Source organism: Phalacrocorax carbo, chromosome 8, assembly GCF_963921805.1.
Source record: "Phalacrocorax carbo chromosome 8, bPhaCar2.1, whole genome shotgun sequence".
Lineage (NCBI taxonomy): Eukaryota > Metazoa > Chordata > Aves > Suliformes > Phalacrocoracidae > Phalacrocorax > Phalacrocorax carbo.
Window position 1 is genome coordinate 8,439,348 of NC_087520.1, and position 15,049 is coordinate 8,454,396.

Sequence of the window (15,049 nt, forward strand, 5' to 3'; positions counted from 1 at the left end):
CCCAGACAGGATGGTGGAGGTAAGGGGTATATCAGTCACTTCTGCTGCATTGTGCTTCCCCCCTACACACCCCCCTCACTCCAGGCTACTGAATTAAAGTTGTTCCCAAAGGGAGGGTCAGGACCCCAGGTGAGGTCACCAGCCTGGCAGAAATTAAACTGGGGGATATTCAGGGCCAGGAGAGACCCAAAGATGCTCAAAGAGGTTAACAGCCACCATGGAAGCATCTTTAAACCTCCAGGACAGTGTCAAAGCAACCAGGCATCTGCGATAAATATGCAAGCCACGCTTCAGTCAGGGACAAATAAGTGAGTTGTTCTGCACGGAGCAAGGGAGGTGGGGAGCTCCTGCCCAAATCACTGCTCAGTAGAGGAGTTTCCCTGGAGACTGCTTCCTCGGAGCCTGCACAGCCAGCACAGGGCTGGGAGGCAGCACCCGGAGCTGCTTGGCATGGCCTGGGCAGGCATGGGGACGCATCTGGGATGAGGGATGAGGTGGAGAGGCAGGCTTGGGGATGATGGTTAGGTGCTTTTGTTGAATTTGGGGAAAGCAGAGCTGGATTTGTTCCCAGTGAATTGTGCCACAGAAATTCGACGACTTCTTAGCTGCTTCTCAGTGAGTCCCCAGAGCCAAGGAGCCAAATGTCCCAGTGTTGTAGATGCTGAGCAGAGCAGAGGAAGATGGATCCGGAAGAGTTCAGGACACTGAGGGAGGAATGGGGTGTGTGGAGGTTGCTAGACATGGCTGGTGTGTTTGCACTAGGCAGAGACGGTGCACACTGAGCTTTCCTTCACGTGACAGATGGGTGTTTAAGAGCCAACCAGCCAAGGTGATTTGTCCCCGTGGCTGATGCAGAAAGGTTGTACGGACACTTCCCTTTCTCCTTCCCTGGCCCATGCATTTGTTTTCTAACATTTAAAACTATTTGGCCTGGCTGGCCATGGAGCAAGCGTGGAGGGTGACACTCGCCCAGCTCCCTCCTGCCTGGCAGCCCCAGAGTCAGTTTGGCTCTCAGCCACCGCAGGCTCCTTCCTGCTCACGTGGCAGGCAGGGTGGCATTCTGAAAGGACCGAGCGGCAGGAACGCTGGGGGACGGGACAGGGACCCCCCTGGGCTGCATGTCCCCTACCTGCAGCCACCTTCCTCAACCAGCAATGGGTTGTGCTCCCCATCCAAGAACCCACTCCTTAGAGAGGGTAAAGGTGCCACCTTGGCTGGTAAGGAAGGCAGCCCGCATTGATGGGAGTTGTGCAGCCCTTGAGCCGTGCTGGAGAGGAGTGAGGTGACCCCTTGACAAATACAGACTGGTCCGTATGGAGTACAGGACATGGCTCATGTTATTGCCATTCAGGTATCAGAGCATCCCCTCAGGACATTCAGCCAGGCAGCCAGGCCAGCGGCTGGCCCTTCTGGAGTTATGATCAACTTTATATAACTTCCTTTAGGGATTTGAAAGCCAGATTCTTAGATGTATTTGGGATGTGGCACACGCTGGTGATCCCCAAGGCTGCAGTACACAAGGGTGCTCTCTGAGCCAAGAGCTTGGTTCTGAGGGGTGAAGGGAGCCACAAAGGTCTCAGCGGAGCATCTCCAGCAGCCTGAGACTCCCTCTGGGCATCCGCCAGCCGCTTGACGCTGTTGCCCTTCGAATGGGGTGCTGAGCTCATGTTGGTATCTCGCCCTCTTCTCCCTAACAGCTCCGCTGTGAAATCAGCTTTTCATCCTTCTCCACGCACTGCCAGCTGGGAGCTACATCTTCGGTGCCTTGTCATGCCATCAGGTCTCCTGCGGGGTTTGCACACCTGTCTCACTGGGGCTACGGGACATGCTGGGGCTTCCAGGCAAACCTTTGTAGGGAGAAGCGGGCCGGCGTGCTCCTTGGTACAGAGAGAAGGCCAGGAAAGGCTTTTTATGAATAAAAAAAGGCAGCAATGAAGGGCCACTGTGAATTAGGCAGGTCGCGCTAAGTGATAGCAGCAGCGCAAGTTGCCTTTTAAATGTGTATAATTTGCGTGCGCTTATGGACAGGGTTTGGCCTCTCTGGCCTGCCGGCTGTAAGAATTAGGGGACAAATGCTGAGGACGACGGTGACCATGATGAGCAAGCGACACACCGTCAGCTGAAGGTTAATCCGGTGTTTTAACCTTCTCACATGGAAGCCTGCGGGCTTTGCTGGGCTCAGGGCAGAGAAGGGGGTTTCCTCGGGGTTGCTTCCCCAGGACACGCACCAAGGCCCTTCCCGCACCTTCCACTGGAGACGAAACCATGCGGTCTGTTATCCCCGGCCGTGGGTACCAGAGACCATCCCTGTCCCTCGGCTCCGGGTTGAGGCGCGGAGCAAAACCCCCGCGGCAGCCGCCGCTCTCCGGTTCGCACCCGGTTGGAGGCGCCCCACTGCCAACCCCCGCAACTTATGTTTCACGCAGCAGCGTGTCGCTGCCGCCGTGGGGTCTCCGAAACTGGCGGCAGCACCCCCGAACCGGCGGGGCCGGGGTGCAGCCCGGCGGCGGGGCTCGCCCTCAGCGCGGAGGGAGGGAGGGGGAGGGGGTCGGCACCCCCCCCCCCCCACCCCGCGGCGCGGTCCCTTTAAGCGCCCCCCCTCCCCACCCCGCGCGGCCGGGCGTTGCATCAGGCACGTGCGCGCCGCCGGCCGGCCCGCGGGGGCGCGCCCCTCCCCGCCCCGCCCCGCCCCTCCCCTCGCCGGCTGCGCGCACGGGCGGGCGGGCCGGCGCGGTGCGCGCCCCCGCGGCAGTCGCGTGGTCCCCGCGCGTCTCCATATTGCGGCGGACGGTTACCGGGGGGGGGGGGCGGGGGGACGGCGGGGCTCGGGGGGCGCCGCTGCTGTGCGAGGGGGAGTTCCCCGGCGTGGGCGGGGGCGCGCAGATGGCGACGCAGGTGGAGGCGCTGCTGCCCGGCGCCCCGCTGCTGCCCGCCGAGGAGCGCGCCCTGGTGCTGAAGCCGCCGCAGGACGGCGGCCGGGAGAAGGGCGAACCGCCCATGGGCCCCGACGGCGGCCCCGCGGCGCCGCGGCCGCCCAGCGCGAAGCAGCAGAAGGAGGAAAGCAATAACCAGGAGAAGGAGAGCCTGCTGCGGGCGGGCGGCGAGGCGGAGGAGGGCTGCGAGGCGGGAGGCGCCGGGCGCCGGGAGTTCATCGAGGCCCCGCCGCCCAAGGTGAATCCCTGGACGAAGAACGCACCCGCCGCCGCGCCGGCGGTGAACGGGCAGTCGCCTCCAGGTGGGTGCCGGGGGTGGCGGTGGTTGCGGCGGGTGGGTGTGGGGGTTGAACCGCCGACCGCGCCCCGACCGGCCGCGCCATGCGGCACGGCGTGGGGAGGGCCCTGCGGCCTGCCGGGGAGCGGGGCCGCGGCGGCGGGCGGGCAGCGGGGGTGCGGGTGGTGCGGGGCTCTGGGGGTGTGTGTGGGGGGCGCTGCCGGGGGTAGGAAGCGGCGGCGCCGTTCGTGGCCATGAGGCGGGGAGCGCGTGTGCGGGGGAGGGGAGCGCGGCCCGGGCAGCGGCCATGAGGAGGAGGCGGCGGCGGCGTGGGGGGAGCGGTGCGTGCTGAAGGCCCGGCGCGGCGGGCCCCTGTCGCTCAGCGGCCGCAGGAGCCGGGCCGCGGTGCTCGGCGGCCGCAGCGCTCGGTGTCCGGGCCCCGTGTCGGCGGGCACGCCGCGGCCGCCCCGCTCCAGCTCCCCCCCCCCCCCCCCACTCCCAGCATTCCGCCGCAGCGCAGCGCAGGCAACGTGGTCGCTTCCCCCCGGGCGCCGCCAGCCCGCGGCTTCCCCCGGGAGGGCGGCCCGGCTACCCCCGGGGCGTGTGACTGTGTGCGGGGGGACGCGGCCCGGCCCCGGTCGCGGTCCCGTCCCGCGGCCTGGCGCTGCCCACGTGTGCGGCGGCGGCTCCCCCGTCGCGCAGGCCGCGGCCGCCTTTCTCTGCCGACTCATGGCGGCGGGGCCGGGGGCTGCGGCCGAGCGCGGCTCTGCCCTCGCACGCCTGCAGCCGCGGACGGAGGCTGTCAGCAGCGAGGCGTCCGCGGCCCCCGGGGGGTGTCCCCCCAAAACTGGGTCGCGTGGGGAAGCAGAGGGGCAGCCCCCAGCGGCAGGGAGGGGGTGACGCTGTCCAAATCGCGGCTGTGACCCGCTGCTGTCGTCAGCAAAGGCTGAAATTGCCGAACACCATTTCCACGGGAGCTGGGGTAGGTGCTGCTTCTACCAGGAGGGTACCGCTCATAATACCTGCTTCAAGTGAGTCGGTGCTGAGAGGAAGACGCAGAAGTTTTCACTAAGCATCTTCTTTGGGAAAGACTTAATTTTTCCAGCCTGCCTCTATTCACTCTAAAATCACGCTGTTAGATATGACATCAGATGCCCTATTGCTGTATGTGCTGGTGTTTTGCAAGAACTGTTACTGCTTAGCCTGACGATTTATCAGAGGTATTGATCTTTGGAAGACGGACAGCTCTGCAATTTCTACCTGGAAAGCTGTCATCTTAATGGGAACTATAGAGGAGAAGTTAGTCGTGCCAGGTAAAAGTCTGTGTTCCGACGGTTTGGTGGTTTGTCATTGTCCGCGCCAACGTGAGCAAAGCTTAACAAAATCCAGGACAGTGGTGTTGTCTGCGTTTGCCTCTTGCGCTATGACATAAAACTGGTTGCATCGCTCCTTTGTGTGAAAGCTGCACTCCATCGCGCTGCCTTCCTATGTAACAGTCCCTAGAAATGAACCAAAAGATGCAAAAACAGAAGACCAAACATTCCTTTTTGAGGCTCACATCTGAGGCGCGTCTGGATTCGTTACCTGGCCCATCACAAAGGTGGGTGACTTGTCAAAGTGAGCAGGCACGAGGCAGCCTGACCAACATAGGGATGGGGCCCTTGCAACTCCTGAGGTAATTTTTTTTGAGGGAGAGAGTATGTCAGTAGCGTGTCCACCGTATGGTAGGGTAAGGCAGTAATGGAGTAATGCTGCAACACTTGGAATTTTCTTGGGCCTGGCACAATCGTCCCGGTATTCCCAAAGGTGTTTAAATAATGGAATTCATTAGTGGTACATTTTGGGACGCTTGGCAGCAGCGGTGGCTCCTGCAGTGCCCTGGATGCTGCCACTTGGCTCTCCGCTCTTGGGGGATTGTTTCTTTTGCTGCCTGTTCGTTAGCAGAAGAGAAGATGTGTAAAATAAACACGTCTGGCAAATTCCCACGAGAGGCAGGCTGGCAGCTGACCCTGCCTGGTGGCCTTTCGCCCAAGTACCTTCTGGTAGTGTTTGTAGGCTCCTGTCCTGCCTTCGCTGCTTTGGATGGAGGATTCCTTTTGGCAGGCGCTTAGAAAAAAAAAAAAACAACAAAAAACTGGAGCATGAGTTTGTGCAAAAGACAGTGCGGGTGAGGTGAGTTGTCATGATGCAGGGACCTCCACGAGATCGCCTAAGGAGAGTCACTCCTTTATACACTTGAAGTGGATCGAGAGCTTTTAAACTCTGGGAAGTCACCGCTGGACGTTTTTGGTTTTTCAGCAAAACTTAGACAGCCATGGCCCCTGATCCAGCAGTGTTCCCAGAGCAGTGCTTGTTGTGCTGGAGATATTAAATGTTTCCAGCCCTGATGCTGGCAGAGGTGGTGAGGAGGCCAGTAAGGACAGCTCTGTAAAGATAAAGAGATCCCTCTATGACTTGTTTTACAGGCTTTGAAAGCCCTAATTTTTTATAATGGTTATATTAATTACAGGCCCGTAGAGCAGATTTAATGGACAAGACCTGCTCCTTAGGTGTTCGCCCATACTGTAATGGTCTGTGTTGGAATGAATGCTTCTAAAAGTAAAGGGACTGAGCTCTGGCCCAGAGAAAAGAGAGCCACCTTCAAGATCTTTGTGAGTTTCTGCTGTCTCTGTCAGAATATGGATAGGGAAGAGTGTAACAAATCCACCTCTGCTTGTTTAGGGCTGTCTGACTTGCTGCAGCTGTGAAAGTTTAATGCATTGGGGGGCTGATGTAGGGACTGAAGAACAGCATCACTTTTTGACGGGTTAGGATTCGTCTTCAGAAATTGGTGTCTTGCTACGTGCTGCAGCATTTTTACGCTCAAGGTTGGCAGTGAGGTCTGTAGCAGGGTGTTTGAGTAAATGTTTCTGTTTTTTCAGGAAGGAGGACTATGGAGGCAAAGCCTCTCCTTGCTTCTTAACCCCTCCTCCCTAAAGCACAACAGCGTGGCGGTAAGTGGAGCAACCATTAGATCGAGTTAGACAACGACGATACTGCTGATGCTGTAAGCGAGGCTGAGGCTCAGCTGGAGTAGCACACCAAAAATTCCTCCCTGGTGCTTCGGCAAGATGTGTGTAACGTTTCTTTCTATTTGTTTGCTTTTCATACTCGGGGTACAAGAGAGCAGAGGAGGATCCTTTTGAGTGCTGAGAGAATGCACGGTCCTGTCCTATGTGGCAAGCCTTGTATTTGACACTGCCTAGTGCTTGTGAGGGATGCTGGCAGAGCTGGTAATGATGCCTCATTTTTACTCTCTAATGATCCGGTAGCGAGGTCTGTGTGACTGTCCCCTCGTTATTATACGTTCTCTTCTTATCATGTAAATAAATGCGGCCAGCAGCCTGACTGGTGAATGCATGATGGTAGTGTGTGTGTCTGCAGTAGCGAAGGAAACATTTTCTGGCAAAAACAGCTTTGCACTTTTGGCTATAAACCAAATTCAAAGTATTTTCTCAAATTCTTCTACAGAGGAGAAATATGGCTTGCAGTTAAGACAGCTCGACCTTCTGGAACATGTTGTTCTCCTCTGCTGTGCCCTGCACCAGGGCCGGTGCTGATGCAAGCATTGGTGCAGACAGGTGTTAACAGCACCCTATTTTGAAAACTTGCTGGATTTATTTCAAGAAATGTTGCATCAAGGCATTTGGCACTTTTAATTTTTAAAGCCATTTACATCCTGGAAGCAAGAACACACAGGTTTTAATGACTGCCACTGTAACTGCCAAGCATTGCCCGCACTGACTTTTATGCCAGTTTTCATTCTGGTTGCAAACGCTCAGCCAGGAGAAAGCGGCATATTTCCTAGTGGAGATGCAGGAGATGTTTTAATTTCTTGAGTAGAGTTCCTTGCTTGCCGTTTGGCAAATGTGCTGGGCGGATAAGCAGTACTTTCCAGAAGGCACACCTTAGCTGCTAGCAGCAAGCACCGGAGGTTAGCTGACTATTGTTCAGAGAGAGCGTGTTGCTTTATGCCAGAGCAGAGGCTGGGCTGGGTTGGCTACCGGTACTGAGAAGGCAGGGGAAGATTCATTAGCTTCTCACCCCTCGCTGACTAACTCCCCATAGGGCTTTCCTTGAAACCAGGCTCCAGTACAGGAGATAAGATGCATGGGAAGCTTATTTTACCTTTGGCATTTCTTTGCATTCAGAGTAGATGTGAGCATCTGCCTGCTTCGGTATCCAGCTCTGTAGCACTGCACACACCTATTTCCAAAGTATTGGGCAATTCTCACTCTGTCGTGGCATGTAATTGTGGAGCTCTCCTGCCTGTTTGTTGCAACAGAGGTGCTATCGCAGCAGAAGTCCTCCCCGCTCCACCGCCCCAAGTTTCCTCTCTGAAATACTGTTCTGTCCTGATCCCACAATTCGTGTTTGAGTAACTTTTCCCATCTTGTCAGGGAGGATGAGGGTAACTGGAATTTGCTGCTCCAAAAAAAGGTAAAGGTTAGTGTTCTCCCTCCCCCGCATACCTTTGCTCTTCAGCTTTGTGCTGGACCTTTGCCCTGTTCTGCACTGTTTGTTTCGGGAAGGCTGGGGAATGTGGCTCAGCTCCTGAGAGCTGACTCACTGGCCCGGGTTGCCGGGCTTCGGCCCTTGCTTCTGTCATGACCTCTGGTTCCAGATTGCCAGGTCCGAGGTGTCACTGGAGGATTCTCACCCACCACCTCCTTACCCTCACAAGTCATCTTTTCAGCTGTTTGTTGTCTGTGGTACCATGGCGATTTGCACTGGGATTGCATCTGGGATCACTGGCTTGGGTAGCGGAAGGACAAACTTGGGTCAGATGTGAAGAGAAATCAAGTGCGAAAAGCAGGGCTGGGAATGGGGGCACTGGGGCTGCAATGCTCTACTCTCCCTTCTAAATTATGACACCTGATCCTTTTCCTGCGCTCAAATAGTATGAAATTATCCTCAGGGGTATGCCAGATGCCAACTTGGATAAAGTTAGGTTGCTCTTTGCATACTTGAAACTACTTGGTAATGAATCTCCAACACCACCTCAGTGGTAGTGCTTGTTTGGCTAAATAAGGAATGGGCATTTCAGTAGAAAGCTGTGCTGTCTAGACCAGGTTGGATGTTTCAATCCTTACTACAGCTGCAAACAGCAAGGGTTTAAAAAAAAAAAATCATCTGAATCAAAATTTAAGTACACTTGAATGCTGCCAGAGGAGTGTGGTGTCCTTTAGGGTGATGCATCTCTCAGGAGCTCTGCTCCCATCTCAGTAACCAGGTAAACAGGCACAGTGGCCTTGCTGTAGATCTGGCACATAACTGATAGGACAGCTGGGAAGGCTTTTTGCTCTGCTCTCCTCTGAAGTCCAGGTGGGAGCGGTGAGCTTTGTTCATTTACAACCACGATATGCATTTACATTATGGTCTTTAAAATTTTCTTTATCCTCTGGTTGTTTTGGTGTTGGAACCTTTGCTGACTTCCTGCCAAGGGCTTAAGTGTCACACTGCTGGCTCTGTCAAATCCCTGGCTTGCTGTCCACACAGAGAGCTTGGGAAAAGAGGTGGTGCAACCTTGATGATACCTGCTGGGCTCTCTCCTGGTGGTATTGCTATCTAGATGGACCTTTGCATGGGCAAGAAGTTGTCTCCTGGCTTTGGGTAGAGCTGTGGGTACTCTGCATCTGGCATGGCCATCTCTGCATTTTTTACTCTCCTTGCTTGACCGGGCTTCAGTTCCAAACTTTCTACATGTCCCAGCCCTTGTCAGTGATCTCTGAGGGGAGTTGTGAGATTTTTCTCCTTGCATTGAAATAACTGGCTAATCTGAACATCTAGTAGCAAATGATGCAGCTGCATGACTTGAGCAGGTCAGAGGAGAGGTAAAAGAAAGGCTTTGAAGAATTTAATGCAGTGTTGTGAGAACGTAAAGCAGCTACTTGTGTATTTAGGCAACAATAACTGGTGACGAGAACAAATAGGAACTGAATTTGGCCTTGAATAAATCAATTACCAGACTTCTTTGTGGGGAGAGTCCCAGGTCAGGGTCTCTCTGGATTGCTTGGTTGAAAGGAGGAGTGGGGTGTGCCTGTGAAGGTCCTGCAGCTGTGGAGTCAAAACTGGCACGAGGCGTTTGGTGAAAATAGGTTTGGTGACGGCAATTCTGATATGGTGCAAAATATATGTGGGGGTTTTTTTTGGGAAGGTTTGTGGGAATGGTGGTCGAGTGAAGCGTCAACATGTTTCTAAACAGAGGCTCATCCTGTAATTGCAGGTTCCCAGAAGATCCTCCTAACTGAACTTTCCTCTATCAGAGTATACCTTTGTGCTACAGTTTGGGGGGCCTCTGTGGGCAGGCCTGGGTGGATTGCCTTTTCTGAGAAAATTGGCACATGATGTGTTGCAGCTTTGCTGGTTTCATTATTGCACTGGATTGCTGGTACTGGTTTTGCTGCTGGAGCCATCCTTTGCAAGTCGCCCAGCCCAGCTCTGGTGTGACGCTTGCTATGGATTTTGCTAGGATCAAGAGCTCTTCCTCCAGCATTACAGCTACGTGTGCTGGGGGATATTCTGCTGGGACATGCAAGGAGAAAGGGCTGTAACTGGCTGATCTAATACATGCATTATCAGTGGTTTACCTTCAGTGTCCTTATGGTCTGGAGCAAAGCTGACTTAGCAGCAGCTTGCCTCGACACCTCCACGTGTTGCAGCGCTGTACGGGAATGTGCAGTGGGCAGCTGGCTTCAGTACTCCGTGGTGTTTGTGATTTTTTTTTTTTGTTTTGTTTGTTTTGAGTCATCCTGTTCCTTTACATGGTCACAAGTCGGAAGGATTGGTAGAGATCTCTGCTGCAGATAGCTTGGCACTGATGGTGTGTGGGAGGTGGCCATGGTGGCCCTGGCTGGGTTGGATACTCTGGCACGATGGCTCAGGTGGAAGCCTCCATTTGCTTTAGAAATGGCCAGTGGAGGTGGCTGTTGCTGTGACTGAGGTCTGTCAGTGCTATTCAGTCTGGTTCTGATAGCGCTCAGAGGTGATACAGGCACCCTTTCTTCTCTTGATCTAGAAAATGGCACTCTGGTTCCCTCTGGAGCATGCGTGGCATGCACAGCGTGCTGGCGGGTGCAGCTTGCCCCGACCTGCGCCCCTGGGGAAGCACATTCGCTTCCTGCTCAGCACCCCTTGAAGTGGCTGGAAATGGGTCTGCAACCTACTTTAGGAGGCAGAGCTGGCCCGTGACCTTGCCACATGCCCGCAGGTGCTTCTCTGTGCTCTTGACTTGCTTCCCAAAGTGGCCCTGGCCTCTGATGCAGCATGGGGGAGGCACCCCTGCCCCACAAGGAAGGTGGTGGAGGGGAAGCATCTCCGGTGCTCCACAGTGTTACTTGTTGGGTCTCTGGCAGGCTCTGCAGAGACCCCTTGGTGATGGGGTGAGAGTGATAGCCAGGGGGGTGCTGGGGAGAAATGGGGGCTCGGATGGGCCTTGTGAACCTCACGTGTCCTTGCCACAGGAGCCAGAGTTAAACCGTGATTGGAAAGCTGGGCAGGGGGGTGGAAATGTGCTGCGTGTCCTTCCCACTGGTCACTGGTGCAGCCGAGGGGCTGTGTAAGCCTGGGGGGCTGGCACACACGTGGGAGTCTGGCGCTGCTCCGCTGTTCCCTGCACAGGTATGGGGGTGCAGCCCCAGAGGCTTGGGGGGTGGTGGGAGGAAGCAGAGTCGTTCCGAGCGCTTTGCTGAGCACGTTTTTCCAGCTGAACGACAGCGTGTGCCGCGCTCCTGCAGAGTGACTCTGCAGTCTGCAGGGCATGGCTGCGCGCTGGAAGGGATCTGCCAGTGAGAGGGAGGACGCTGGGGGGGGGCTGCTTATCTCTTCTCCTTTCCTGGTAGTCATTTGACTTCTTTGACTTGCCTGCCGGATGCATGCTTGGAGAGAGCAGATGATTTTCAGGGCTAGATAAATTAGGTTTTAAGAAGTCTGAAACACTGAGAAGAGAGGTGAGTTTTTTCTGACTAAAAATGTGGGGAAACAAGTATGAAATTGGAAAAGCCACAAAAATGAGGAAAGGGTAGAGTTTTCTTGATGGGAAAGTAAGAGGAAAAGGTGTGTGGGGAGACTGGTGTCTTACTTGCCTGGTAACTTGGAGGTGCTGCCAGAAGGTGGATATGTTGCTAAATACTTAGCACTCTCTCCAAGCAGATTATCTGTAATATATATCCAGCCTTCACACTAAATTAACTCTACTTTTTTTTTTTATTTATAACTGTTCTTTTGAAAGCCTCTGGTCAGCGGTGCAAATGAGTGATTATTAATTTACCAAATGTTAGTTACCAAACTATCTGGTTTGCACACTTAGAGATGGTGAAACTAGCGATGGAATGAAATAGTGAGAACTTAGAGTTAAGAAGCAACGCTCATATATTTGATAAGCCAACATTCCCTTCACTTCAGACTACAGGAATAATTTCTTCATATTCTCCAAGGTCAGATAGTCCATTTTTTGTATTAAATGTTGCAAAAGAAGCACTAAGTTTATTCCTGCAAGACACTTAGGATTCTCACTGCAAGAATTTTATACCTTTCCTGTAGCCCTTCCAAATAGTCTCAAACTCAGCATAGCTCAGGAGCAATGTCTGTTCATGTCAGCTCTCCTGGTCTCACAGAACAAGCCTACTGAAAATAAAGACTTGACCATAATAACAAACAGCAATGCCCTGGGCCTTATCTAGCACAAAAAGAGTTATTTAAAGGAGTGGATGAAGGACTGCACCCTACCTGTGTACCTCCAGGTGGGCTCTCGTCAGCAAGTTGGCAACAAGGCTGTGCAAGGGGACAGGTAAAGGAAAAAAAAGAGCAAAGAATTAAGTGTAGAGTGACACCAGCATGCATGATGCTGAGAACTTATGTGATTGTAGCAGCAGATATTGAAATGTGGAGAAATGCATCCCAAAAATGCTGTTGGGAGGTTTTACTCTGGCAGAAACAGAAGTGATAGGATATTTGTGTGCGAGATCCCACCCAGCAAGACAGAAAAGCAAATCACGGAGGTGTCTCTACCATGTGCTCGGATGACAAAGCATGAGACTGTGCTGGCTGTAATCATATTAAATTTCACTTCCCAACTCCCAGCTACACCTTGAGAGCTCAGGGGAACACCTAATATGATCTAACACATCTTCCTAGTGCTCAGAAATCCTCTGCCACTGCAGAGGGTCTTGCACTGAGCTGAACAAAAGGGGGACCAATTTCTTTTTACTTCCCCATTTCAGGTGAACTCTTCTAGCTCCCCTTTTTAATCAGAAAATGGCAGATGTGACATTTGCATGCTGTGCAGGGAGGAATTTGCTGTAAGTGACCCATGTTTTTAAAATGCAAAATTTAACCTGTAAGTACAACTGCAGAGATGATTTGGAAGAGATGTGGCAGATTACAGACGGACAGCCCTCTTAACCATAGTTGGAGCTGAAATCTGAGTTGATCTAATTAACAGCAGAGAAGTGGTACCAAGCAAGGATGGGGTTTTGAGGGTGATTGGAAAAGCTGTATGTTTGATTAAAACCAACCAGATAGCCTGGACCGGAGGGTGGAACATCTGGGACTGTGAGTCTCATGATTTCTAATTCAGTTAAGAGATTTAATTATGTTGTCTTCACTGTGCTGTCTTGTGTATCCTAGAGACCCCCTGCTTGGCGCTCTGCCTGCAGCCCTAAGGTGGAGAGCGCCTTGCAATTTTCAGTTCCTGGGGTTTTCACATGGGTTTATGGCATCCCTGCCTGATGTTACAGGGCATACTGATACTGGTGCTTTTGAGGAGGTGGGGGCATCCTCTTTCATGGAGAGGCTGGATTTCTGGCTACGGTAATGGATTCTGCTCTGTAGGGAGAAGGATCTGAGTTGCCCGCTGCTTACTGAGCTGTCCTTAGGCAAAGCTTCTCTGTGGTGTCTGAGACTGCCTGCCCTTGATGTGTGTGCAGAAAAGCATGTTGCAGCACAGCGTGCAATAACCCTGTCAGAGGAAAATGCCATCATGTGTCTGTTTCCACAGTGTGGGATCTAGTTGGCTTCTGGGCCACACCAAAATTGTTCATGTGTTTCAACAAGAGTCCCTGAGACATGTTAATTTTGCTTGACCATGCCTGAAATTTTACGGCCTGTTCAATATCCAGTAGCTTAAAGGATACTTTGGGGAGTGTGACTGATCATTGGGCCCAGACTCATGTAGGGTGGGTCTCCTGGAAGACTGGAGGCTTCCAGCGGTGTCACTTCAGGCTTATTGGTGATTAAAGGACGTGAGGCAGAGAGCTGGGTCACCAACTGCTTCATGGGAACAGTAATCAAGCACCTTTAAGGTGCCTTGTACTTCCTCTGCAGCTTTTTGTTGTGTGTGTGAATAGGAGTCCTAGGACTCATGTTTGGAGCATCAGCGCTTTGCTGCTTCTGTTTTGGAGGCGAGGGGAGAAGGGGTTAATGGGAGAGAACACATAGTGTTTGTTCTCCCCAGTGCAAGCACTGATAAGTGGATGGGAGAAAAAACAGCCGTGACCTTACAGTTATTCCTCATGTGCCTGCGCATATGTGAGTGTTGGATTCGCAGGACTGTCTGTTTGGAGAGCTCTTGTGTTTCTTGGTTTTTTTTTCTGGTCAGGGTGACCAGATGCATTCCTCAGAACCCTGTTGGCATCTCTGGTGCTTGGAGAAGAGACCTGGACCCTCTTCCAAGTAGATCCCTGTAAGGTGTCTTTGCCAGGCACAGAGCTGGTCCCACTGGTGACCGCATGTTCAGCCAGGTACAGCCGTGCTCAAGCAGCTCTGCTCCCCTTCTGTCCGGAAGAGACTGAACCTCAGCATTAAGGTACTAATTTAGTTTAGCTAATTTAGTGGTGTGAAGTTAAAGCTAGGGAGGTATCTTGGACAGATAATGCTCTGATTTTGGAGTAGGTGATTTTTTTTGTTTCCAGGGGTGTTCCTCTTGCAGCTTGGTGGTGCTGGAAGTCTTCATCCCTTCTCAAGTACATGAAGTTAGCACGGGCACCCCAGCTGAGCTTCACCAAAACTACAGTTGTTTATACACTGAAAACCTATTTCAAGCATTTGTTTCCATGTGGTTTGTGGAAAATCAATGTCAGAGTTCATACTGGCTGCAGCTCTTTAGCCATATGTGTGGGTGATGGGGGTGTCTGAGAAGGAACTTAGTCTCTTCTCTGGATGGAGAGCAGAAGAGCACTTACTGGGGTCCGGTGGTCTGGATACCCTTGCAGAGAAACAGATTTTGGAGATGATAACTGCTTCTGTAGCTGTTCATCTTTTTCTTGCCCAGATCTTATTGGTGTCTTAGGACCCAACCAACATCAGGTTAGGGTTGATCCATCTGTCTCAAGCTTCTGCTCCTCTTTGAGGGGGTAAAGATACTTTTTATTACAGTAGCCGAGTGTTGTTATGAGGCATGGGAGGTGTTTGCCTGGACCTGGCAGCTGGGGAGGGTTTGGAAGATCTGGGTGGCTGAGAGCTGGACCCTCCCCAAGCCTGCTTGGCAGGTAGAGAAGGAGGGGAGCAGGAAGCAAGTGAGATCTCAGGAGGTACTTAATTGGCCATGCTAATCTTTTTGGGGTTTCTTGCTTTGCTACTTTTTCCTAGCAGACCTCACCCCCTTCTCTGCTGAGCGTTGCTTTGAAGAGGCCCATAACTGTCTTGGGAACCTGTGGAGGCACTGCCTTGGCCTCTGAGGGGGAGCCAGGTGATAGGGATTTGAGCTGAAATGTTGCCTGGGGACGGAGAAGAGATTCAAGCAGCATTGGTCTCTTTGCAGCAGACACTGGACTACGTAATTTGGACCTTCTCCTTGCCTGCA

At 53.0% G+C, this 15,049-nt stretch overlaps 1 protein-coding gene across 6 annotated transcripts in view; it reads left to right on the plus strand.

Annotated features, from left to right (window-relative positions):
* Positions 1–2,820: 2,820 nt before the first annotated feature.
* Positions 2,821–15,049, plus strand: part of LARP1 (La ribonucleoprotein 1, translational regulator) — a 47,732-nt gene continuing 35,503 nt past the window's right edge. For 4 of the 6 annotated variants that reach the window (XM_064458524.1, XM_064458525.1, XM_064458527.1 and 1 more), the window contains exon 1: positions 2,821–3,235. In XM_064458524.1, coding sequence (XP_064314594.1) covers positions 2,884–3,235 — 352 coding nt within the window. In that variant the 5' untranslated portion in view covers positions 2,821–2,883. Of the gene's footprint in view, positions 3,236–13,784; positions 14,054–15,049 lie in introns of those variants that run through there. The other 2 variants (XM_064458526.1, XM_064458529.1) reach the window with 2 other exon arrangements.